This window comes from Ooceraea biroi, chromosome 4 (assembly GCF_003672135.1).
Source record: "Ooceraea biroi isolate clonal line C1 chromosome 4, Obir_v5.4, whole genome shotgun sequence".
In the NCBI taxonomy this organism is placed as follows: domain Eukaryota; kingdom Metazoa; phylum Arthropoda; class Insecta; order Hymenoptera; family Formicidae; genus Ooceraea; species Ooceraea biroi.
In genome coordinates, this window is record NC_039509.1 from 11,092,025 (window position 1) to 11,118,605 (window position 26,581).

The 26,581-nt window shown below is 40.5% G+C and overlaps 2 protein-coding genes and 1 non-coding gene across 5 annotated transcripts; all 3 read left to right on the forward strand.

Moving 5' to 3' along the window:
• Positions 1 to 131: 131 nt before the first annotated feature.
• Positions 132 to 8,090, forward strand: LOC105277093 (collagen alpha-1(I) chain). The gene is made up of 17 exons (XM_026969267.1): positions 132 to 333; positions 552 to 871; positions 1,038 to 1,214; positions 1,371 to 1,833; positions 2,038 to 2,279; positions 2,466 to 2,663; positions 2,829 to 3,296; positions 3,380 to 3,424; positions 3,563 to 4,021; positions 4,167 to 4,328; positions 4,427 to 4,588; positions 4,665 to 5,042; positions 5,464 to 5,733; positions 5,819 to 6,438; positions 6,769 to 6,929; positions 7,075 to 7,259; positions 7,484 to 8,090. Exons 1-17 carry the CDS (start codon positions 132 to 134, stop codon positions 7,847 to 7,849), a joined length of 4,878 nt encoding a protein of 1,625 aa, XP_026825068.1. The 3' UTR covers positions 7,850 to 8,090.
• A 143-nt stretch (positions 8,091 to 8,233) lies between these two features.
• Positions 8,234 to 8,306, forward strand: Trnav-uac. Its single transcript has one exon. It is a non-coding gene; the product is annotated as a tRNA-Val (tRNA).
• A 2,456-nt stretch (positions 8,307 to 10,762) lies between these two features.
• On the forward strand, positions 10,763 to 26,261 carry LOC105275823 (nuclear receptor subfamily 2 group F member 6). 3 transcript variants are annotated; one of them, XM_011332977.3, is made up of 9 exons: positions 10,763 to 11,174; positions 11,294 to 11,431; positions 18,078 to 18,219; positions 18,491 to 18,606; positions 20,122 to 20,307; positions 20,386 to 20,499; positions 20,658 to 20,824; positions 21,010 to 21,256; positions 22,147 to 26,261. In XM_011332977.3, the coding sequence occupies exons 3-9, from the start codon at positions 18,083 to 18,085 to the stop codon at positions 22,374 to 22,376; spliced, it is 1,197 nt and encodes a 398-aa protein (XP_011331279.1). In that variant the 5' UTR covers positions 10,763 to 11,174; positions 11,294 to 11,431; positions 18,078 to 18,082; the 3' UTR covers positions 22,377 to 26,261. The 3 variants fall into 3 exon arrangements, with proteins under 3 accessions (XP_011331279.1, XP_019886202.1, XP_011331262.1); XM_020030643.2 differs by lacking the exons at positions 10,763 to 11,174; positions 11,294 to 11,431 and having other exon boundaries at positions 18,013 to 18,219; XM_011332960.3 differs by lacking the exons at positions 10,763 to 11,174; positions 11,294 to 11,431 and having other exon boundaries at positions 18,013 to 18,210.
• Positions 26,262 to 26,581: the final 320 nt, after the last annotated feature.

Sequence of the window (26,581 nt, forward strand, 5' to 3'; positions counted from 1 at the left end):
ACGTAATTTTCCTTCTTGTCCCTATTTTTTAACACTTTATCTCTATTATATTAATATTCGCAAATATAATATGCAAAGAATTTGGTATATCTTTTCCTGGTTTATCAGGCATTATATATTCTATTTCAGTAATGGATGCAGTGGATGTGATAAGAGCCACAGGGATGCAACAGGAACCTATCGGAGTGAAGGTAACGAGAGGTCGTTGCGGAAATGACACGGTAGCATACGATATCGCGGAAACCGCGTTGTTGGTGAGCAATACAAATACGTTATTTCCAAACGGTATACCACGAGATTTTTCCATCCTGACCGTAGTGAAACCAAAAGCCGGTGAGTTTACGTAATTAAAATATTTTACTATTAATTGTATTTAAAATTGTATTTACAGTAATTCAATAATATATTTGACTAAAAAATGCTTTAACTAAAAAATTCTTGATTATAATAATCAAAGAGCCTCAGCGTAGCGCAGCGAGGTAGGCGTCGGATTATAATAATCAAAGCTTCTGTTTAACTAATTTAATTGTTTAGCTTTTGTTTATTCGTAGGCTATCCTACGTCTACACTCTTCGCTATCTATAGCGATAGTGGCGACGAAGAGCTGGTACTCTCATTGGGACCCAATATTAGCTTTTTCTACAGCACAAATTCAGGCCATAAGGATGTGCCAGTTTTCTTCGATGTTAATATCTCCGACGGAGAGTGGCATCGCTTAGGAGTCAGCGTCAAAGGCGACGCTGTTACGATAATTCTTGATTGTGATAGACAAATCACGAGGAAACTGCGAAGAAGCAGCAAGGATACCATCAGCGTTATCAGCTTCCTCATCATCGGGCAGCAACTTTTGAACAGCAACAATTTATATCTAGTAAAAAATTCATAATAATGATAACATATTATTATATAAAATTGTGATTTTTCTAGAATTAAGAAAATTGTATCGTATTAATATTATTCTTCTCTAATTTGATATTTAATTATAAAAATAGAGGACAATAAAAATTACAATTACAAAATATTATTGTGTTCTTCAGGGAAGTCTCGAGATGCTGAAGATTGCTCCGAATCCGGATGCTGCTTACGAGATTTGCACCATGTTTGCGCCAGATTGTAAACCTCGATCAAGGATCGAGAGCAGATACAACTTTACTTCTTCTCCAAACGAAAATGATTACGAGGAAAATTCGAGTGAAGATAACGAGAGTTTACACGTTTCGTCTCGTCACGATCCTATAAATATAACTTTTGTATTGAGACCAACGCTGGAGATTCCCTACAGAAATCAGACTGCGGTACATTCCGAATAAATTAATATCTCTAATTGATATTTCATCTTGCTCTTATAGATCCTAATGTTCATGTCGTAGACATCTTATGAAGTGGAAACGACAACGACTGCATACACGACGGAGTTAAACTATCAAGAGAATTCCGGGGCACCGACTATTAATCCTTACTACGAAGAATCATACCATAAAAATCGTGGTCCAGCCGGGCCCCGTGGATTTCCTGGGCCACCGGGTACACCCGGACCTCAGGGCAAAAAGGGCGAAGCCGGCCGAGATGGATTGGCCGGGCTACAAGGTGTACCTGGTCCACCAGGTAACGTCTTTGTAATACCATTATTGAATCAGCAGGATAATGAGAAAGGACCAGATTCTCAAGCAGAAATGTTGAGGCAATTACTATCACAACACATGCTCGCGATAAGAGGCATAGAGGGGCCGATGGGCTTGACAGGTATTTCGGGACCTGAAGGACCGCCCGGTTCTCAGGGTGAGAAAGGAGAACCTGGTGATATCGGCGAACCCGGGCCTAGAGGAGAAAGAGGTATTGTACATATAGTTATCAATTTATATTTCTTAAAGTAAATTAATTAAAATTTTAAATTATTTATTTTCTATTTCTTCCAATTTGTTTCTACAAATTATTGTCTGTCTTTAGAATAAACGATTTCATTTTATAGAATAATTTTCTTACAATTCTATTTTCAATTTTAATTTTATAAGAAGTAAAATAATACATTTTTCACAGGAAGTCCCGGGAATCCTGGCAGAGAAGGCAGAAGGGGTCGTCCTGGAAGAAATGGTGAGCGCGGTCCCACTGGACTACCAGGGATGAAAGGCGAAGAAGGACCGAGAGGACTACCAGGTTTACCGGGTGATAAAGGTGAACGGGGATTTCCGGGGATATCTGGAGAATCAGGTTTGCCGGGCCATGAAGGATTGCAAGGCGAGGATGGTGCTCCTGGTTTACCAGGCTTACCTGGTGAATTGGTAAAATGTTTTTATTTTATAGATCGATAAAATACTTTTATTTTATAGATTGCATTTTATATTTGTCTTTTGTAAATTACATTTCATAAATTACGTAATGATATTAGGTAATAGTTCTTAAACGATAAATCTAAATGGTTACAAATAAAATTTGACACAAAGTATCTTTCTATTATACTTGCATAGGGTCCGAGAGGGTTTATTGGACCAAGAGGATTTCCTGGGCCACCAGGTAATCCCGGTATTCCCGGAAACGAAGGACCGCCAGGACTTAAAGGTAACGCGGGACCACTAGGTCCACCTGGTGCACCCGGTCTATTAGGACCCGCAGGCTCAATAGGATCACCTGGACCGCAAGGTTTGCTAGGACCAACTGGTTTAGTCGTGAGTTATGAATATACTACGTTTTCTTAAATTTTTATATAAAATATTATAATTTCTCTTTAAAAGACATTAAATATAATAAGATAAGAAAGTTTCCAAATAACATTATTTTACTTTAATAAAGGATGCAGATTTGATATTAATTTTTTAATTATTTCCGTTAAGGGTCCACAAGGAAAGTCTGGAATTCCTGGACTCCCAGGTGCTGATGGGTCTCCTGGTCTTCCGGGTAATCCTGGAATCCCTGGGATGAAGGGCGAGCAAGGTCTACCAGGTCCTCAAGGGTCAATAGGTTTTCCGGGCGTACGGGGTGTGAAAGGTGATGAAGGACAACGTGGTCCGCCAGGTGAACGTGGCGAAAAGGGCGAGAGAGGATTGGAGGGCGAGAAAGGCGATACTGGAGCAAAAGGAGAACCTGGAGCAACGGGGCCACAAGGAATTCCAGGTCTCGAAGGATTGGAAGGACCGAAAGGTCTTGAAGGTCCTCGTGGTGAAACTGGATCCGCTGGCCCTCCTGGAGACAAAGGAAAGATAGGAGTACCAGGGTTTCCCGGATATCCTGGAAATCTAGGAGAGAAAGGAGATAAGGGTGAACCAGGATCCCAAGGTCCCAGTGGTGATAAAGGAGACAGGGTAACATGTCTAGGAAAATTTGAACAAAAATATTTCTTATATTAATCTTTATTACAAAACTTAGTCTTTTTACATTTTTTCAGGGAAGTGACGGATTGCAGGGAGAACGTGGTGAAACTGGACCAAGGGTGAATCAGATTTTTACACACTGTGATATAACTTTTTATAATAATAAACTTTTATACACTCTGTATGATTAAAAATGCTTTATTAGTTAATATATTTCTATGTAATATCCAAAACTATATATATATATATTAATATAGGGATACAGAGGAGTTCGTGGTAGAAGAGGTGCGGAAGGATTGCCAGGATCAAAAGGTGACACCGGTCAGCCAGGGCCTCCGGGACCACCGGGAGACGTCGGTATTCCTGGTATTGAAGGTTTACCTGGATATGTGGGGCTGCCCGGTATGACAGGCGTCGATGGAAAAGATGGCATACCAGGACCACCGGGCGAACGCGGTCCAATCGGAGAATCTGGGCCTCCAGGACCTCCAGGAACTCCCGGTGTCATCGGTCCTCCAGGACCGCCTGGAGAACCTGGTAAGTCGGGCGAAACTGGAGCACCTGGCAGTCCAGGACTTCTGGGAGAAGTTGGTCCACCAGGCGAGCAAGGGAAGGAAGGATCTCCGGGTCCTGTAGGTTTAATGGGACCTGAAGGACCGCAGGGTCCTGGCGGATTACCAGGATTTCCGGGTGAAAGAGGATTCTCGGGTCTGCCGGTTAGTTATAGCTAAAATGAAATTTTATAATATTTATATTATAAAGATACAAATGTATCAGTAATTTTTAATGTTTATATATAACACAATATACAAAATTCAATATGATAATATAAATTAATTTTATAAATTTTATAACTTTTAGGGAATGGACGGCACGAAAGGAGAAATGGGTCCTGTTGGAGTTCCAGGACCGCCTGGTGATAAAGGTGCTCCCGGTGATCCTGGTATGGATGGATCGTCAGGTCTGAGAGGAAAACAAGGACGCGAAGGCCCACAAGGTCCACCGGGACTTAAAGGCGATAGGGTAATTTTATGAGATATAAAATGCAAATAATTATAAGAATATTTTGTTATTTGGATATTCAATATCTATAAATAAATAACGATTTATTAATTGGATAGGGTGAACCTGGACCAATTGGACCTACAGGTCGTGATGGTTTGCCAGGACAACGAGGTTTACCGGGTGCACCTGGACCGCTCGGAAATCCGGGCGAGGACGGCGATAAAGGAGACGTAGGTCCACCGGGTGAGAAAGGATTTAAAGGCTCTCAAGGAGAAATGGCATGTATAATTTATACAGAAAGAAAATAATTTGAGATAAAAACAATTCTTTTAAATCTGTGGCTGTAACACACAGGGTCCTCCAGGTTTGCAAGGTATACCAGGACCACGCGGTGAGCCTGGATTAATGGGGTCTCCTGGAGAGAAAGGACCGCCAGGCGAGATAGGAAGACAAGGAACAAAAGGCGAGAATGGTCCAATCGGACCAAATGGATTGGCTGGGCCTGTGGGATTGGCAGGTTTACCGGGTTTACCGGGTGTAAAAGGTGAAATTGGAGATCCTGGAGCAATTGGACCCATAGGTCCACCGGGTCTTCCGGGAGAACAGGGCCGAAGAGGATCAAGAGGTCCCATGGGTATGGAAGGTCCACCAGGTCCAGAAGGTCGTCAAGGTGAAAAAGGAGAAACTGGAACTCCGGGACCACTCGGAATACCGGGGCTAGAAGGCATACAGGTAAAATAAATTTTATATATTTGCAAAATTATAATTATATGATAACATGCATAACATTTTTTAATATATCTATGTAATTAATTATGGATTTAAACTAAAATATTATATAGAAAATAACTAACTATTATGATATAAATTGTATGTATATATAGCATTTTTATTACTTTAATATAAATAATTATTTATATTAGGTTGACCGGAAAATTCGTATCTTTTTAACAAAGTTCTAACACAAAATCTTTTATTAATTTTTAATACATAATATTTGATTAATATTTAATTAATTTTTAATGCAGTAAAGTCATGCTCCAACTCGGTACATGAAGGAATTTTGGCTTAATAAAAGAAGTGTTTCCTTTAATTTACATTTAGAAAAGAAAAATCTGTTGAACGTAATAATATATTTTAATTAATTTTCCAGGGAGAAAAAGGTTCTCCGGGCGTGAAAGGAGAGCAAGGCAAAGAAGGACCTTTCGGCTTTCCAGGATTGGACGGATTAATTGGAGTAGATGGACCGAAAGGTGATATTGGTGTGCCTGGTATGCCCGGTTCACCTGGACAGTCTGGTCCTGTAGGTGCGAAAGGCGAGCCTGGAAAGGACGGTGAGGAGGGACCAGAAGGCAAGCCGGGGATATCAGGTGAACCTGGACCTCCTGGCAAGGAAGGATTATCGGGTCCTCCCGGAAAACAGGTATTTTAACAAATATTTTATTTGCTATTAATTTACTTTTAAAAAAGATATGAAAAATTTGATCAAATATTATTGTCATGTTCAGGGTCCAGAAGGTCCAGCAGGCCAGCAAGGTAACACAGGTTTGCCAGGAGAGAAAGGAGATATAGGTCCGCTTGGAGCGCAAGGACTTCGAGGATTCACTGGAATTCCAGGGCTGCCTGGCCTGCCTGGCCTGCGAGGTGAAAGAGGTTCACCAGGAGTGGCTGGGGAACCAGGTCTCACGGGCAAACCGGGCGCTGATGGATTACCTGGAACGATCGGTCCAATCGGTCCGCAAGGTCCTAAAGGTGACAGGGGTCGCAGAGGTATCAAAGGACATCGGGGCGATCTAGGACACATCGGAATCAAGGGTGATCAAGGAGAAAGAGGCGAGAAAGGCGAGCGTGGGACACCTGGACCAGAAGGGCCCTATGGAAGTTCTGGAACCGCTGGTCCAATCGGATTGAAAGGAAATATGGGCATTATGGGCTTACCTGGACAACAAGGATCGCCTGGACCTAAAGGCGAGGCCGGACACGATGGAATGAAGGGCGACATAGGCTCACAGGGCCCACCGGGACCACCTGGTCCAACAATTTACTTACGACAATATAGTTCTGGTGGAAAATTGCACTCTGTTCCAGATTCATCAAGCAGAAAGAAACGCGATGTCTTAGAAAATATGTGAGAATCTTCTATAATTCATATAATCTATAATCTATATATATATATATATATATATATAGATTTTATTGTAGAATTATAGAAGATGGCTTTTTTATATATATATATATATATATATATATATATATATATAAGCCATCTTCTATAATTCTACAATAAAATTTGTTAATTAATTAAATTTATTTAATTATTTGCTAATTAATGCTAATTTTTATTCTAGCTTCTTTTAAAATGCACAGGTTTCATATCTAGCCAATTTAGATTTTGGAATTAGATTTGGAGTAGAGAGATTCGTTTTAATGGTATACCATCGATTATTCTTGCCTACAGATACGTAGACGACGAGTTAGATGCGAGTTTCTTACACATGTACAACTCCATTTCCGACATGCGGCAAAAATTGGACGTAATACGTAAACCGACTGGTACCAAGGAGAATCCGGTAAGGACATGCAGGGATTTGTTCTATGGACAGCCTCAATCTAAAGATGGTGAGATCAATTTCTTTAATTTCGCGCAAAATTTTAATCGTATTATTTTATCCATATTTGATATTTTTTATATCAAGCTTATGCAGAATCTGAAACATCTGTTGAGCATTCGTCGAGAATTAAAAAGTTGTCCTTCCGCAAACAGGTTGGTACTGGATCGATCCAAACCTGGGCATGCCTGACGATGCCATTTACGTATATTGCAACATCTCCAACATGGGTGAGACATGCATCTTTCCTGATATTCACAGCAGTCACATGCCGAATGTTCCATGGAAGAAGGACAAAAATAAAAGCGATTGGTTCTCGCATTTACGAGGAGGCTTCAGAGTAAGATTATAACAAATCTTGTTAATAAATATTAACCGGTTCTTTAAATAGTGATACAGTAATTCTGTTCTCAAATAAATTAAAACGCTCTTTAGAATTTGTTTTATTTAGCTTTGATATAGATTTAGATTTAATTGCGATTTATATTTTGCTATGATTATGATTATTGATATTTTATTGCTATGAGCGTTATTTTATTATTTATTTATAATTTTGTTTTTCAGGTTACTTATAAAACGGTCGGAGTAGTACAAATGAACTTCTTACGTTTACTTAGTGACGAAGGCTTTCAGAATTTCACATATACGTGTACGAATAGCGTTGCCTGGCACAAAAGCGATGATTCCGCTTACGATCATGATCTTTCGCTGCGATTTCTTGGCGATAACGGCAATGAATTCTCGTACAATGGTACGAGACCACATGTCCTCGTAGACGGCTGCAGGAACCGAAAGGGCAAGACCAAGACTGTGTTCTTAGTTCGCACCAAGAAACTGCAACAGCTGCCACTAATCGATTTTTACCCAATCGACTACGGATCACCGGAACAAGGTTTCGGCTTCACGGTTGGTCCGGTTTGCTTTAAATAAATCAAGTCGCAAACTGTATAAATATCAGATTAATTGAGATTATGATGGACAATAACTATTTTTACCATTTAATACTTTTTAGATGTATTTTTTGATACGTTGATATATTTTAATATTTTCATATTTTTCGATGTGTTTATATTTGTAATATTTCTTAATATTTTTTTCATATCTTTCGCATATTTTTGAGTTAATCATTTTATCGATCAATGTAATGCATTATTAAAAATCTATTGAAAAATATCAAATATTTTATCGTTTATAATATTCTATTTAAAAATTTTATATATTTTATTGATACATCTATTTAAAAATTTTACATATTTTATTGATAATAAAATATTACATCTACTTTTATATTATACAAGAAATGGAACGCATGAAGGTTCCGTGGTGTAGCGGTTATCACGTCTGCTTTACACGCAGAAGGTCGCCAGTTCGATCCCGGCCGGAACCACTTTATTTTTTTTAATTTTTTTACAATCGTCAAGGCAAATATGCAAACATTTGATAGACATACAAATATTTAATTTAGGAACTAAATATTTATTAATATACTTATATTACTGTATAAATACATTTTTACTTTATTTCTAAAACTTGATTAACAGAGAATTAATAAAGCTAAAAAAGCTAAAGAGACTTAAAACATTTTTAAATTTGTCTGACCAATTAGTCCGTTTAGTCTGTGCAGGAATTAAATAAAATTGAACTTGTCGATGAGAAAACTGCTTGGCACTCCAGCGAGTGCTGCTAGTCGACGTCGCACTTATCGACTCTCAGTGAAGGGGCGAAAGTATGAAAAGATTCGAGTGAGAGATAGGGCGGATCGAAGGAATCCGCGAGAATGGCGAGATATGCGTGGGCGAACCGTGAGAAACCGCAGGTGACACCTTGTCATAGTGGTCGGCGGTTCACACTTCGGGCTCGTTCGTTCTTTTCTGGTGACAAGACGACCAAAAGTAACGGTGCAGGGCCGCTTTTAGCGTGGAATCGAGCGAGGAGAGCGTTGAAGCCTGTCGTATAAAATCTTGCAAAGTCAAGGAAGCGCGAATTAAAAATTACATCGTAATGAATAATGCAATCAGTTATAAAATATAAAAATAATATATGTTATAAAAAAATATAAAATAATTATTACAATTTTTAATTTTTCGTAGTAGATGTAGTAAAGAGTTAAAAAATGTGATTACTCACATAATGCAATTTTCAAAAGTACATCACATATCAAGCAAAAATAGTTAAACAACATATGCATATCTAAGAGATCACAGGATATACCTTTTATTTTATTTTATTCTTTAAACACTCTAACATTCTCGTAACAAATACAACACAGCTTGGACGATCACGGTGGTGAAATGATAGCGGTAGTCTTGGAGGAGACGGCGTCCCTGGCATCGAGCTTTTTCCCGCGGAGAACGGGAGGAGGGTGAGAGGGATAAAAGGTTTCCTTGTTTAACAAAATATCGTCTCCGAGCCATTAGCCCGACCGTTACCACTTCAGCGCGATTTTCTGCTCCCGTCGCCGCGTCGAGGAGGCACTCGAGGATCTGCGAATCTTGCGAGCTATCAAACGCAGATTCTCGCTTCCGTCTCTCTCTCTTTACTCTTCAGAAATATTCCGATGCGTTAAAATGAACGGACAAACTTGGAAGTTTGGCGTGCTCGGTACTGTCATTGTTAATCAGATCTTGCAGCTTTGCCAAATGTATTTTTCATGTGCTTGTTCTTTTCTTTAATTTGTGAATTTTATTTTTTAAGAGACAGTGAGGATTGATTTTCACAGAATGTGACGCGCTCTTGTCGTCAAACAAGCGATTTCTATACGTGATTTAATCCAGCTTTTATAGACTATTATATAAAATATACGCAAGTAGTTTTTTTAAAATATACTTTTTCGTCGTATTCTATAAATAATAAAAATTGTTATTTTGCAATCTTTTATAGCTCAAATCTCCTTTTTCAATTCCCCGAGTATTTCCTTCTTGAAGAGCTCACAAGATTTAAACGCGATGAATAAAATGTTTCTAATGCATAAACGTGGCCTGATCGCGTACGCTCGAGATGGCGATCATTGATTTCCGAGGAAATAATAAATAAAATATTCAAGAAATACTGTATGTGCCCATTACGCTTGTCTTGCGTAACCGTAACGTCGCAGCGCCGTGAGAAAATGCCAGCTGTCACCGTCACTCCCAGCTTAGGTAACAGAAACGTAGCTCAACCAGGTCTGTCAGATCTTCATTCAAGGATCACTCTTCGCCAAAGTCGATCTACGCTTCTGAGACTACGCTCTGAACGAAACTGATAATTGTGCAGCGTAATCAAAACAGTTAACGTCACACACATATATTCACACTTATATTAACCGGTATATTATTAAACTAAAATTACAGATTATTTTTAGTTAACAACATCAATATTCGTGTGTATGAAATATAAGTATTTTATTTCCCTATTATATTTCTATCTTTCACTTCCTTTTCCATCGATCCATGTTATTGAATTCGAAAAGGGTTTGACGTCAAGGTAGTACATGTTCTTCCTATTCCTCTCCTTCCCCTCCTTTCCGCCTTCCTTTTTCCTCTCTTTTTCTCTCATACTTCTCATGCAGTTCGCTCGATAACGTCGTTCAACCCCGGTAGTTCTTCACGATTAGCCGGAGGGAGGCAGCAAGAGCCGCGCGAGTTGACTTTCGCGCTTCGGCTTTCGCCGAGGGCGAGCAGGCGAGGGCGAAGGAGGGGGCAAGATACCCCTTGGCTTGGTCGAGGGGTTGCACTCGTACGACCCCTGCGAGGATCGAGAGATCCAGCCCCGCCTGTCGGCCAATCGTCGTCGCTGGTCGACGTCTCGCGCACGTGTTCTCGCGTCGACGGACAGCGCGTCCGCCCAGCCGCAAGCCTAAGAACGATAATGATCCTCGCGGCCGACATCCTCACCCACCCCTTTTGCACCACGCTGTTCCCGCTCGCGAACGCGGCCCGATCGGCAAACGGGTAAAAATTACGAGTTATAGATCGCATATGTCCCGGGCGCGTACGCAAGTCTCGGCGTCCTGCTTAGCGCGATAAAAAGCGATCGTCCGGATGCGCGATTGAAGGATCTTCGGGAGATCCTGGGGTATCGGTAACAATCTCAGTGGAGTTCTGAAGGAACTGACGCGCGGCTGCATCCCCGCGCGAGCTTGCGTCTTGTGAATCGAGAATTTTTATCTTGAGACTTTCTGCTGTTATCGTGACGCGCGAATCCGTGCAAACTCATCTCCTTATTTAGGTGATAAAAGAATCATGTATCACGACGATTGATTCGATTAGATTCTCTGGTTAGTAAGGATTGGTTGATAATTCTGAACTCTGCGAATAGATTAAATCGTGATTAGAGTTTCGAATTTTGTAAGAGCAGATAAAAGTTATTACATTTTTCTAAAGGCTTTTTTTATAGTATGAAATAATTCTACATTGGAGGCTTAAGGATATCCATGCATCATCTTGAAGATCACTGAACTTGACTAAAGATCAACGCATCTGTCTGGAGGAAGAGGAAAAGAAAATTTCTTGCAGAGTTTAAAATTTAATGCAAGTAAGTACAATGTTGTCTTGATAGTTATATTTAATAATAATAATAATGTGAAAGGATCTGTTATGATACTTTCTCTACTGATAACACAGGAATAAGAATTGCAAAGCCACTAATAATTGCTTTCAGAACAGATTAACATAAATATATATTAAAAAATGTATTAGAACATATCATATAATTATAATTTTTAGAAAATTATTATTTTTGATGTGCCTTCCGCTGCGTCCTCCAAAATAATAATTTTTATCGTTTGTTCTCCATCTTTATTGCACATGGTATAAATATATATATTGCATATAATATAAATGTCCTATATCGTCAGTAATTCTATGCAATTATATGTATACAGGGTGTCCGGTAACTCACGACTCAACGCTCGTGAGTGGATAAAGCGGACTGAACTGAGTGGAAAAGTCCTATACCATTTTGCACTTTTCACAATAGTTAACAAGTTATTAATTATTAAAAATCGTGCTATTAGTCCGGCCTACCGCCGAATGCAAGCGCGCGGCGAGATGCGACCGCCTAGCGATCGCAGTGGCAATGGCTAGGCATGCCATTTGTAATAAACAACTTCTCGCGCCTAGCAACTTTGATCGCTAGGCGGTCGCATCTCGCCGCGCACTTGCATTCGGCGGTAGGCCGGACTAATATAGCGATTTTTAATAATTAATAACTCGTTAACTATTGTGAAAATTGCAAAATGGTATAGGACTTTTCCACTCAGTTCAGTCCTCTTTATCCACTCACGAGCGTTGAGTCGTGAGTTACCGGACACCCTGTATATCGTTCGTAATTTTGAGAATTTGCTATCTATCGTGGCCCGCGCAAGCATCGCCTACTTGGCCGCCATCGGCGTGCTTCCTCGGGCGGAATCAGCGCGCGCTCTCGCCGGTGCGGTGGAGCGATTAATAGGCGACACGTGTCGCAGTCACGTCGCTTATGGTGGCGGTATACTCGTGTGTACACGCACCTGTAAACCCGGTTTTCCGGCGTTGCAATTGTGTTGCAATGCCCGTCATTACCGTCAAACTCGGCGCATATGTCAGGAAAGGCGAACGTTAAAGCACGAACGAAAGCGAGGGTGACGGAGGGCCGACAAAGAGGAATTATTTCGTTCCGTCTTTGATATCTGGATGCGCGGATGCTATTAATGTGCCGTTACGTAAACTTACGCTATTTCGCACGCGATATTACTTCACACCTTTTTCCTGTCCATCCGTGCGACACATGCTGTCGCAAATTGAAGCCTTTCGTCCTTTATTTAACACGTATCTGGTCGCTGCCATGTGCGCTGCAATGAACGTTATTAATATATAAGTATAAATATGTATATGCACACACACGAAATTATTTCACTGTATATATTATTTTAATGTATATATTTATAAAATATATACATTCAAATATTATACATTATATATTTTATATTTATAGTTATACGTTATACATTTATATAATTTCACATATGATTATCTCCCATTGCGCGCGTTACGTGTCATCGCAGATGCAATGGATGCAACGTTGCTTATGACTCTTGATTTTGCGACAAGAAGACAGAACACATCGAGGTCTAATTTATTCCATTCTTCACCAAATTATCGGTATTTATCAGAATCGCAGAGGAAGGATTTACACGGAGATTGTATCACAATCTTCCTAAAGATTCACCGTCTGTTTGACAGCCACGTATGCACGTACACACGGCGTGGGTGCCGTGCCACAATGTAGTCAAGCATGTCACGCAATCACTGCCAAGCCGTGCGAAGTGTACACGTGCGCGTCGCCGGAACCAATTGCACCGCGGCTAATCGTAAATTAGGATCGGGTAAAAAAGCGCAGCTCGCAGTCATTAACTTCAGTAATCGCCGGAACCCCCGTCGGTTCCGCCGATTCGATTATTTATTCACCGGGTATAATCTGAGATTGTATGAAGCATCGCGCTCGTTAACGCTTGTTGATTGCTGTAAACAATCGCGAAAGAATCATGCGGTTTGCTTGCTATACATTTTATCCGTTGGCGTGGCAATATTGAGTTGATCGGAAAATCCATATCAATTTTTTTTAGTAAAATTCAAATGTAAAACTTTGTATTAATTTTTAATACGAAGTTAATATAAAGTTCATTTTGATTGAACGCGTCTTATTGCGCGATTGACTTTATGTTTGCGAAATATTGATGCTAATTATTTTAATTAACCACCCGGATTACAAAAGGTCTAGCCCTCTCTTAAGATCTATTATGCAACATATGTCGTTCTTCTTTAGGCTTGATTATTACTCACGAGTCGTTAATTGTACCACGAGCCCTTAGGCACAACAAAGTCACGTAATAGTCAGGTGACTCGACGTAACGACCGTACTTACGTAGAAGCGAATCATCAAAAATTAATCGCCATAGTTTACGTGGACGACACGAAAAGGGACCGTGGGAGGGGACTTAAATAGCGAGCTCCTTTATAAATAGCAAGCGTTTATTTGCGAAAAGATTGGCATTACATCTTGACCAATAAATAACAAATTACACAACTGTTCAGATTATCTAAAATGCTAACTGGTAAATTATAAGATTAAGATAAATATTCGGTTTTGTTGTAACATTATAAAATTGAATTAATGAACTTTGTTATAGCGATCTTAAGGGCTTAGAGAAGGGCAGGGTCCAGGTGAGAGACGTATTCAGCAACGTCACGACAGAATGTAGAATTCCTGGCACCACGTGTTTTTTTTCTCAATGAACCCTCCGTGTGCTGATTATATTTGAATAACATCCGCGTTGCGCGGAGCTAATCAAATTAAAAAGTTAATCGAAGGGGAGACACAGCAGTGTTTACTTCTGGTTTCTCGGTCCACATGATGGCGGGAATTTTCAGCATTCTGGTAAATGAAGAAGTTCAAGAGACCAAATTTGCATTAACTCCGAGAATTCGTGTTCTCGGTTCACCATTCTTAGTCAGCAAGCGTCTCTGTGCATACTTTCCAATAGTTAATTTTTTACATCATAAATATTTAACAAGTAAGTTTGTTACATTGTTAAAATGCTTAAATAAAAGTTACACTTTCTAAAATTGTTTGTATCTCAGAGTTAGTATTATCGAATATTATTAAATCGCAGTGCAATTTTACTTCGCAGCTGCACCCTAAAATATTATGCAAGGCTATTTTCAATACATATTACGCGGTTGCCGATCGATCAGCATTTTTTATGCGAAAGAACGCACGTGACGTGACGCGGAAAAAATTTGCATGCTGTCGACGCCTTGCAGCGCGCTGTGTCCTCGAAAACTATCGAAAAGTCATCGGATTGACATTAGACAGGTGCTTGTCTTGCTTCGAACCGCGCCGCGCTTGTCGAACTTTCCATGATCGATGGGCTTGCGCTAAACTGTCTCCCTGAGTGCAACATCCGCCGACACTTTGAAGACAAATATTCTTCATCATAATTTTTCAGCTTTAGCTGTCTCTATAGTCATATTTAAAATTTTTAAGATATTATCAAATTAAAATTGAACCAAAACTGAAATTTTATTTATATATTTATTCAATAGAATTTAGTAAGATATTTTATATTTAATTATTGAGAACTTAATAAAAAATGAATTGCAGTACGATAGAAAATTTTAGAAAATTATGTGAAGTTTCCTTTTTTAAATCAGTGCAATCAAGATGTTATCCAAAAGCTCTTCGTATTTTTCGCTTTTTAAAATTTTTCTTTGCAATTTTGCAACGTTCATTCTTTTTTCACTCCCTTCCCATTCTCGTTCGGAATTGGTATAGTTTGCGTTTTCAGAAAGGGCGGAAAATCTGACTGTTCGATTCACCCCCGTCGCGATATGCGACATATGTTACGTGCGTGTGCGGGCGACGCGACACGGGCTCGTGCAAACAGGGTTAAATAATACGCCCCGTGTAATTGCACACTGGCACACCATACGTGGATACAATATGTTGAAGTGACAGTCACGGGGGTGGAGAAGAGTTCAACAAAAAAGACAGAGAGTCAACTCACTTTGTTGTTCTATAATCGTTCTTTTCTTTCGGCATGTTAATCGTCTGGTTGTTTGTTAATTATCTAACTCAGATTAGCAATCGTTTTCGTATCAACTTTCCTAGCACTGGAGCAACAATTCGCTCCTAAAGTTTGACTCTTTGCGATTACATGTGTTTTATTAATTACAGCTAATCGTTTTTGTCATTTTTTTGCTCCTATTACCATTAGATTACTCACGATTGATGGATATGCAGGAATAATTTTTCGTAGGAAATAGGTTCATCATGATAAAGAAGTCAAGTCAGACTAGAAATAAAATCAATTTTCGCCAACTGTTACGTTACTTCCGTCTCATGAGGCTTTCTTTATACGAAGCCCCGCTCAAGATACTTTCAATATTCCATCATAATAAAATTTTCCGTCCTGAACGGGAGAGCCAGATTGATCATCGTCAGTTGTCGCGGCAAGAAGCGGTCATCGGGGTGATAAAAATGTTATGACAGCCCAAGACGCTCGCGTGAGAGGGATAAGGGTTGCGCTCGGCAGAGGGTGGACTATCAAGAAGTCAGCTCCTCAGCCAGGGAGAAATAGCGAGCTGGTGGTACGTGTATCGTCCCGGCGGTCCCTCCGGTGGTGAGGGTGCGGCAAAATAGTGGCATCATCCGTCAGACTTCTCTAGCTAACGGCGGCGATGGTCGGTGGCGGAAACGACGGTGGTGGTTTACCGCCGCTTGGGCGATGCTCTCCACGACGGGGGTGCTGCATTATTGAGCCTGGGAAACGGGCAGGTGGCTCGGGCGCCCATCGGGTCCGTGACGAGCGGCGGTAGCGGACGGGGGTGGGCGAGCGAGAGGCGGTAGCCCTGAGGGCCCGCGAGGGGACGTAAAGTCACGGGAAAGAGGGTTCGTGATACCGCCACCGCCACCGCCGCCGTTTCGCTGCTACCGCCGAGGGATCGCTCGTAGGACACGCGACCTCCTGGCTCCTCGACTTTGTGACCGCGCGCGAGGACAACTCGCTCTCTTCGATTTTGTCCCGGCCATTATTACGGCGCTAGCGATTCGCGGACGCAGCCATTGTGTGTAGTAGAAAAACGACTAAGGAAGGATTAAACTTTTTTCTCTTTTCCTCTCTCTCTCTCTTTTTTAACACAGCCATCTGCGCGTTACATTGTGCTTTTCTTTTTGCTAACTTCCTGCATCGACGTTGGCTGAGCAATGTTTTCTTTCCTATCTTTTATCATAGCAGGAGAGGAGGGATTGTAGAATGTTCAAGGATACTGAATTAAGTTTAAGAGAATACTGACTTATTAAAAAAAGTGTTAGAGATATATCATAAGATATATCATAAGATAAATTTGCTGCTATGAAGCATCGCGGTACCATCGCCCAGCTGTTTCAATATTATATTAATTTCCAATATTACATAAATTAAAATCCGGTAATCATTAGTGTATTTAGAATCAAGATGTCAAATGACTATTATTCTTTATTGTCCAGAAAAATTGTTTCCAAGTCATCAGTGTGCATAATACAATTTTTAACATATAACTCGAGTTCATACTTGTCAAAAGTCTATTTGTACTTGTTGAAATAAAATTGAAATTGCGTTTCAAATATTTCAGCTACAAACCCCGTTCGGCCATTAGTCAGACAGGGCGTCGATTACACGGGGAATAGGGAGATTAAAATAGCACTCGTTAAAACAGCGGAGAGACAGCCGGCGACATGATCGATCGCGCGAAATCGGTCCGTCTCGCTCCGATATTGCTCGGCGGCGAGCTTAAAGTCTTCAGAACGACGGTAAAGACGACTTCAAATCAACGACGAGTCGCGAGCGATGTTTAACGATCTCCGGTACCGTATTACGACATAACATGCAAAATACACGCGGCTCTCTTCAATCCATTATTGTGCTGTCTATAGTAGCCATACATGTACACAGCGATAGCTGTGGAAACTCTTGTACGACGGATAATGAGACGAGCTACGTCTTCCTCGCGTACATTGCATTTCTCCTCGTGGGCGCATACATAATACAGAAACGCTCGTAACTGCGTCAGTGACTCATCGCAATTTGCCTGAGAGCTTTCCAGAGAGCTTTAGTATACATATATCGTCACCTCGTCACTTTAAAGCCCTGCTAAAACTGCCACGTATAAAAGAGAAACAACGATGCTTAGTAGCTTCGATCTAGCGCGATTTATGGCGACATTCGACTCTAGCAGTTGGTAATCCTCTATGAGATTTAATTTCTCTCCGCCTCGTACAAGATCACGGAGGATGAAGGAACTAAGTTGTATTGTTTGCGAAATGAAAAGCTCGTCTTTCATTAACAGATTAAGTTTGCCTCTATGCTCTCTTGTCTGATTTCTGCATTTTATTATACATTCCATGTTCATCTGGTACACGCAATCGTAAAGCAATAACTCGCTGTTCTGTGGAAAATGATATTCCTGCTTTCGCGTTTTGTACATAAATAATTGAATTCTTGACTCTATCATAAATTGGTTCGGCGATGAACGCGTAAGTTATCTTCAACCCCTGTGAAGCGCAACCCTTATGCAGCGTGTTGTTTCGCCATGGCTTAGAACTAAGCACTGCTTTAGAATGCGAAGTCGACGTCTTCCACGAAGTCAATTTTCGTTGCAAACAGGTTCGATGAAAATGGAGGAGAACGGACGCGGCGAAACGCTGTGCAAGGTCTGTGGCGACAAGGCTTCCGGCAAGCATTACGGGGTGCCAAGCTGCGACGGATGTCGGGGTTTCTTCAAGCGGTCTATCCGCAGGTACGCGAGGTAATTGACTTCTCGAATAATTAAGCCGCCGTGATGCCAAATCAGTACATCTGTCAACTGCCCTGTAATTTATTATTATTTTAATTAAAGATCGTGTGGCGGACATTTGTCTGTGAAAGAATCAAGTTTACTTAACTCGCAGCGCAATCAAACCGAGTTAACATTGCTTTAATATTCTTGATGATTGCTTTAATCATGTATCGTCATAAAATAAGTGCGATATCGAGGATTGCACCTTTCTTGAAGCTTTATGTTTGCATACTATGTACAGGAATTTGGATTATGTGTGCAAGGAGAACGGACGTTGCATCGTGGACGTCTCGCGGCGCAATCAGTGTCAAGCCTGCCGCTTTACAAAGTGCCTTCAGGTCAACATGAAGCGAGACGGTATGCTTTGTTCCTGCGAGGAATAATGACTCATTTATTTAAAAAACTATATAAACATTCTTAATTTTTTGTAACAGTAATGAATTCTAATATTTGTTCTGTAATATAATTTGTTCCTAAAATTTTAGTTTTCTCGCTTAAATCTGTCTTTGATAATAATGCATATTTTTATACACTGAGATTTCCTTCTTTTCATCTTTTATTTAAAAAAAATATGTACATTATAATACTCTCGATTGTTAGAGCCACAGAGCGGCACTTGACATGTTTGCACGGAAATATCCAGCGGAGTGGCTAAGTGAGATGTGCATTCTACTTTCTGACAGTCGCAGAACCTCTTAGACGATGACATGTCGAGTTTTGACGGAATCAAAATCTCGACAGTTGATTGAGACCACAGACTTCTATAATATCTTCTGTGATTGAGACACGCACGGCTATTATACTGCGCTTGCGGCAATTCCGAGGCGATTTACAATTCTATTTTTTGTCGGACAAACACCTGTTTCTAAAAAAAGATTGAAACAATCTATTATTTGCGTGGACATTAGCAATATCGGCTACTCACGTCAATCTACATGCGGGAAGGACTTTTCACCCTCCGGCTTTGGTACTTGGCGCGCTTTCCAGTAGAGCTTTCCAATAAATATAACTCGTTATTGTACTGCGCTTTGCAGTTCTATTTTTTTTTCTTTTCGGATAAGCAGAATTGTTAAAAGAAGACCGAAGCAGATTATTATTCGCGTGGACATTAGCCGTTGGTCGCTCGCCCCACTTTACATACAGGATGGACTTTTCACCCTCTGTTGGCACTTGGAATGCGCGCTCTCCGGTGAAGCTTTCAGATATATAACTCACGGGAAAGGGCACATTCAACGCGAGGAATATCGCGAGGTGGATATTACAATGCATGGTGACGTCTCTCGCCCGGCGGAAGGGAAATGGTCTGGAAAGAGCGAAGTGTGTCCACACACGTATGCACACGTACCCCATATATCTCACACTCACGTCTATACATCCGTATGAAACTCTATATTTCTGCTTACCGAACGGCAGGATCCGGTGGCGAGCAGTGTCAGAAGCAGCCTGGCGCGTTCACAGCTTTTGTAAACATCTTCGGCCCCTTTATGCGCCGAGCGATAATCCAAACACTTGATTGCTGAGATATCAATTAGCGAGGGGAAGGAAGGTGCCATTAAAGGGCCACTGTCACTCCCCAAGCTTCTCTCTCATATACGGACACGCGCGCGCCATTGTACGAAGCTGCGTTTGTTGTTTTTGCAAACGCTGCTTCAGAAGAGTTCAAGATTCCCAGCTCGTGAAGTTGGATAATCAAGGAAATTGCATTGTCCGACTTTCCGAGAGTGTAATTCTTACTATTTTATATTTATTGTACAATTATCATTATAATTATAGAACATCAATTCGGTTCAAGATCTGTGAACAGATTTTCGATATAGATTTTCACGTCACTGGCACGTGGACGGAATTTTGATAGACATTCATTTTTTTCAGCTGTGCAACACGAGAGAGCACCAAGGAGCACGTCGTCTCTGGTTGCGGCGGCGAGGAGGACTCCCTCGGGACTCTACACGAGCATCCCCAACGTTTATCATCCTACGGGCAGCGCCTATCACCCTCTCCTATACCCCGCGTTGTTCCCCTTCAAGCCCACGGTACCAACATTCACCCCGTCAGTCGGTAAGCGATTACATGGAGGCTCGTTGGATTCAAGTATCTTTTCGGCAATAAAATATCGCCTGATTCTTGCCTGGGCAGCGCATTTCTTGCCACGGCCGTCTGCGGAATCGTTGTCCATGACTACCGCCAAGGAGGACGAAGTTACCAGCTCCGAGGAAGCGGCTACCGTCGACGTCAGAGTTGAATCAAAAGGTACAATTGTGACGAATAATTTAATGTTTTGCCAATTAATTTGTACCAATGTTCCAATGGCCATTTTCAATTTTATTTGAAATATGTAAAATAAAGTTCCGGTTTACCACAAGTGTAATAGGAAACTCAAACGGGTTGTCTGTTTGTACTTGTCGTAGAGGAACTGGTGAGTACCCGCTTGGCGCCGCCAGTCATCACTTCCGTCCCGTCGGAGTACACCATGCAAGGCTTGTCTCTCCTGCCGACCGAAAATATCTACGAGTTTGCGGCGAAGTTGCTCTTCTTCGCTGTCAGATGGGCGAGGAGTATACACTCCTTTTTGCAAGTAAGCTATGACTCTTTTTTTTAATTTTTTTTAGCATAACATGCGCACTCTCTTTCATAAAGAAATGAGATAAAATAGAATATAAAATAAAAATGCCTAGCTTTATCGAATAGTTGTATGTGAATATCGAATATAAATGTTATAAATTATTTAGATTACGATTTATCTCTTTTTTTTCTTTTAAGCTTCCGTACAGAGATCAAACTATTCTCCTGGAAGAATCGTGGAGCGAGTTGTTTGTACTAACGGCGGCGCAATGGAACTTCCCCGTGGATGAAACCACCCTGGTGCCCGTGGATATGCCGTTGGAGCGAAGGGAGGTTCTCGTCGACAAAGCGAGAAGACTGAGAGAACTTCTAGCTAAATGCATCGCGCTCAGAGTGGATCATTCGGAATATGCGTGCTTAAAGGCCATAGTTCTCTTCAAAGCAGGTGAGCAAGCTGGATACATTACCACAATTTCTGCACAAGATCAAAAAATATTTTTAAGAAACATAATGACGGTGCCGAACACTGTTTTGTGGATGTTTCTCATGCGACAGTTTGTATTATTGAAATCATTTCGAAATATGATAGTTAACATTATAAAACACAACATTTTATTTTAAATATAATATTTACTAGTACAACACAGGCGCGCGCTATTTTATTTTTTAATGTTAATAATGTTTTCGAATAATAATATTCATCTATTATTTATTATGTGCACAATTATCACACTTTACCAAATTGTTAACCTCCACGCGAAGACATTTAACACGGCTTTTGTTTGTAGAGTGGATTTGGCATATTGCGAAGAGTTTTCGACGAAAATCCTTTAGATTTAAGAAATGAAAAAGTTCTAGCCAGTAGAAATTTTTTTCTTTTCCGAGGACTTCTGAACTGTTGCTATCATTATTTTTTATATTACCTAGAGTTCTCTGCTATTGAAAATACCATAAACTCGGAAATGAAAAAGTTCTAGCCCTTAGAAATTTTTTCATTTCCGAGAAGTTCTGAGTTGTTGATATAATTATTTTTTATATTGCCTAGAGTTCTCTGCTATTGAAAATGCCGTAAAGTCAGAAATGAAAAAGTTCTATCCGTTAGAAATGTTTTCTTTTCCGAGAAGTTCTGAGTTGTTGAAATCATTATTTTTTATATTGCCTAGAGTTCTCTGCTATTGAAAATATCGTAAACTCGAAAATGAAAAAGTTCTAGCCCGTAGAAATTTTTTCTTTTCCGAGAAGAGTGGATAATAATAAAATAATATTTATATTTATAATTATAATATTTTAAATATAATTTATTTAAAGAAAAATATGCTTTCTAATGTCTCGTAGAATCGCGCGGCCTCTGCGAGCCGGGGCGAGTGTCGGCGTTGCAGGAACAAACGGTGGCGGTGTTTTGCGAGAGGGATGCGCGCAGGGTGGGTCGATTGCTACTGCTGTTACCACCGGCGCGTGCACTCTGTCGTGCCACCCTGCACGAGTTGCTGTTCAAGCCGACGGTCGGCGACGTCAGCGTGGAACGACTGCTGGGCGATATGGTTGGCGCCCTCAGGCCCACCTAACTGTTGGCACGAATGTGTCTGCTGTTCTGGGATCGATACCTGGACTGTCCATGTGTTTTATCGACACCCTTTTATCGGCGAAGCAGATCCTACCTCAACCAGCAAGTCCCGTTTTAGGGTGGTTCTCTTGGGATGATCCCTCAGCGCGTTTCAATCCTAAAATCGATTATCGTTTCCGAACCGATCTCGATGTCGCGCACAAATCGCGTTAATCGTTCACCAGTTGTGAGATATTAAAGATAATCATGAATGTTAATGTATAATAATGATGAGAGGTGTGCAATTATCGTTATCGAGATTGATACCACAATAATGAATATTACAATTATAATTGTACTGAAACGATATCGTAATATGTTATACGTGGAACATGTTACACACTGTGACGTGGAGATAGAAGAACAAATGTCCCGCGAAAAAACTTCTACATCAAAAAGATATTAATTATTTAGAATTTAAGAGATGAGTTCGATTGTAGCTTTTCGGAATTGAAATAGCTTTAGTTATATCAGCGAGCTATAATAGTTAATTAATTAGAGCCCTGCATACTGTGCGTTACTTATAGCTAAGACTACAGCCTCGAAACAGCCAATGAGAGTTAATCAATTACGCTTAGAACACTGTAGATCTCAGATAATATATTTAACCGTAAATGGTAAGCAATAAGGCGAGGTAACAGCGTGACGATGACGATTCGCGTTACAAGGTAATTATCGAATTATGATACACCGCATTGGCACCGATAAAATACGTAATAAAGGACTCGTCGATAAAACGAGACCTCGTAATGCGACGATAGTCTGTCGGAATATCGATTTGCGATAAGCAGGGATGTACGCGCAATTCGAATGTTAATCGCATTGATCCTCTGCGTGTGTGTCTGATATTATATATTATATAAATGCTTTGCGCAATGTATTATTTATGCACCTCCATTACGTATACATGTACATAGCTGTTCTAGATATGATTAACTTTACCGACGTGACGTCGCAAAATTGGATATAATGTCTGTCACAAAGCGATGGAAATTCATACACGTGTAATTACTTGTTTGATCAAGGCTCTCGTTTATTCCAGTCGTTTACTTATTAGATCTGAAGCGAGAAAAGTGATTATCGGCTATCGTATATCATCGGTATTGCTATCGTTAATGTTACCTCTGTATAGTGTTAATCATTTGTGCTCTGTGCGGCGATTGAAAATTATCTAATCGCCACTATCGCAATCGTAATAAGTTGTTTTCGAAAATTAATGGCAATAAATTCCCTCAGAAAAGAAATGTATTTATTTCTTTTCGCAAGATCACCCTTTATATAAAAAACAGTTTGAGTAACGTAATTTTCTTTTATACAGTTAAAAGTTCATAATGGGATACCACAAAATTTCTTAGCTGCAAATTATCAAGGAAATAGATCTGTCTAAGCATCGCTGAAAAAAAAAATTATCAAGCAGAGTCGATAATCGAAATCGTTGGCATAATCAGTTAACAACGGGAAGATAATTGGCGAGGGGGGGACAAATACACAGAGAGACTCTTCCTTTTTTTATTAACTAGAATAATTTATTTTTCTCATGGTAGAAAAAGGAGAATGTATCTTAACTCACGAACTGCATTGTACTTATATATATACAATTACATACAATCCTCAATTGAACGTTACACATAAACTCATTACACATCGATTTCTCATTACTTCCTTGTCCTCGTCAATGCGTTCCTGAAAGATAGAACTGCTCGCAGTATTATCCGAAAATACGATCAGCCGTGGTCCGGTGGTTTAGCGGAGTGGGAAGGATGGTTCCGAGTACACGTGTGATCATGTGTGGTGTGTGATGGTGTGGACTGTTCTGCGCATGGAGAGAAAGATGACAGTGAGACAGTGGAACGGAGCTCGAGGAGGAAAAATTACGGAAAAAGCGGGAAATTCTGCGTGAAGAAAGTTTTTCTGCGAAGGAACTGCGCGCGTGTAACTTGTACGTGTGTATGCATCGTGTCTGTGTGCATGTGCGTGTACACGTGGAAGGATTTTCGGATGGGCGTTCTCGATGGGAGCATTTCGTGACGGAAAAATTTTGAGACTGTCATACGTATTATCTTGTCGACTTGGCTGTCTCCGTCTATCGAAATCGCACGTTGCCATTCACGTTTGTGTGTTTGTGTGTAATTCTCGGACAATTAAGATTATAGATTTAGCAAGCGGTAGCTGGAAGAAAACGAAAACACTCGACCGAGTTGAACGCGGGTCCGCATGGGCCGAGAAATTTTCGCTGACCAATTTTCCAGTTACGAGGAAAGTACATTTGAATTGTAGCGGTACCGAACAATGCGCGCGTTTATTATATAATTCACACACTTGTATAAAATGGCTCGAAACGTCTCGTAATATTTTCTATTCAAAGTTCTTTGGGATCTACCAAATCTCTACCATCCAAAATATTCCAAAAGTTCAAAAGTTCTGTATAAAAGCGAACTTTCCCTTAGCGTGAATATCTTCGAAAATTTTACGGGAATCATTGTTTCTCTCAAAAATGAAAATTTCTACTCCAGATTCCACTCTCTAGACGACTCTGGAATTGCTCGACGTTACCGTAAACCGTCCCAAGCTTCAAATGTATCTATCCTTCGCTTCTGATTCCGCCTTCATTCTCGCACGGCCGTTCTGCTCGAGTCTTTTCCATCATTTTTAGCATCTAAACAGATAGATTACTTGTCTCTTACGAACAAAAAAAAAAAGAAGAGAAAGAAGAGATCTCTCTTCGGAATCTGCTCGTGAGTTACCTGCTCTCTTCCGTGATCGGCCGGTCGCTTTTACCATATACATATATATATATATTTATATACTGTTCTCCTCTTAATAGCATTTTTTTAACGCGCTTACATTCAAATAGACTTTTATTAGAGTTACACAGTTAATGATTTGCAATTAAATCTGATTTACTGCGTGTGCCCGTTATCTCCTCGTTCATCCATTACACTCTCACTCTCTCTCTCTCTCTTTCTCTATTTTTCTACGATATAAACACAATTTCTTTTTTTTTGTTTCTTATGTGAGGAATTGTTTTCGTTCTCGTTCGCCAATGCTCGCTCACGCGCGCGTTTCGCCTCGATCTTGGATCCTGTCGGATCGCGATTCAATCGGAGCAATTGTGACAGAATGGACAGCAAATCGCTGATACTTTCCAATGGCAAAATGAACGATAATTACAAAATCATTAACAAACAACAATCATTTACTTCAGCTGTCACAAATGCACCAAGTGATCATTTCTTTCATTGATTTCGTCATTGGAATATACTGCGATGCGTCACGCTCTTCAGTCACAATCTCGCGATCCGCTGTGAAATTTTAATGAACAAATAACACGATACCGAAAGCGTATCCGAATTCTTGCAAGCACGGAACATTCTGCGCTTTGTACTCGAAACAGGATCGACGAGGATCGAAGCTCACAGGCGCGTTTACGTTACAAAAAGAAAAAGACGCACGTACATCCGTGTTTTACTGAATCTCTCCTCTTCCTGTTTCCCTGTCGCTGAATGTGCGCCGACGATACTTCGTCGGTGCTTTCGTCTCTACCTTTGCCTGATCTCGTTTCTCCTTAAAAGATGAAAAAAAATTGAGACAAAGAACAACACAACACGGCATTTCTATTATTCCCGTCCTCCATTTCAACACTAATATGTAAGGACAAAAAACTAACAGATTTCGGCGTAATAACAAATCGCCGTGAGCAGACAGCCCGAGAGAGTCCCGGGGGAGCGCATGTAAAAGTGCTCTGTAAAAGTACGGATCTTTTTTTGGGATATCTGTTCCTCCCATTCTCTTGCTCTTTTCCTCCCCATGAGTTTTTCTTGCAAGCCCGGGACTCTCGGACGAGTCGGCAAACAGCGAAATATAACAGGTTGTCGGTTCTGACAATCGTCATTACGGATCCTCGATGATTTCCTTCATTTTTAATCGCGATCTACGTATCGAGTATTGATTGCAGCTTGCATGAATCGCTCTTGTATGTGTTCAACGCACTCTCCCTTCATTATTGACAAAGTCTAGAATACTGCAATTCTTTTCTCTTTAGAAACAAGGCTTTTTGTCCTTCTTTCTTCAAAGAAAAAAACAGAGAGCTGTTATATTTTGTGAAAAAGTTGTACAGCTTAGTGAACGGATCTTCGGAAACTCGACGTGGCTCCCGAAGTAAGTGCA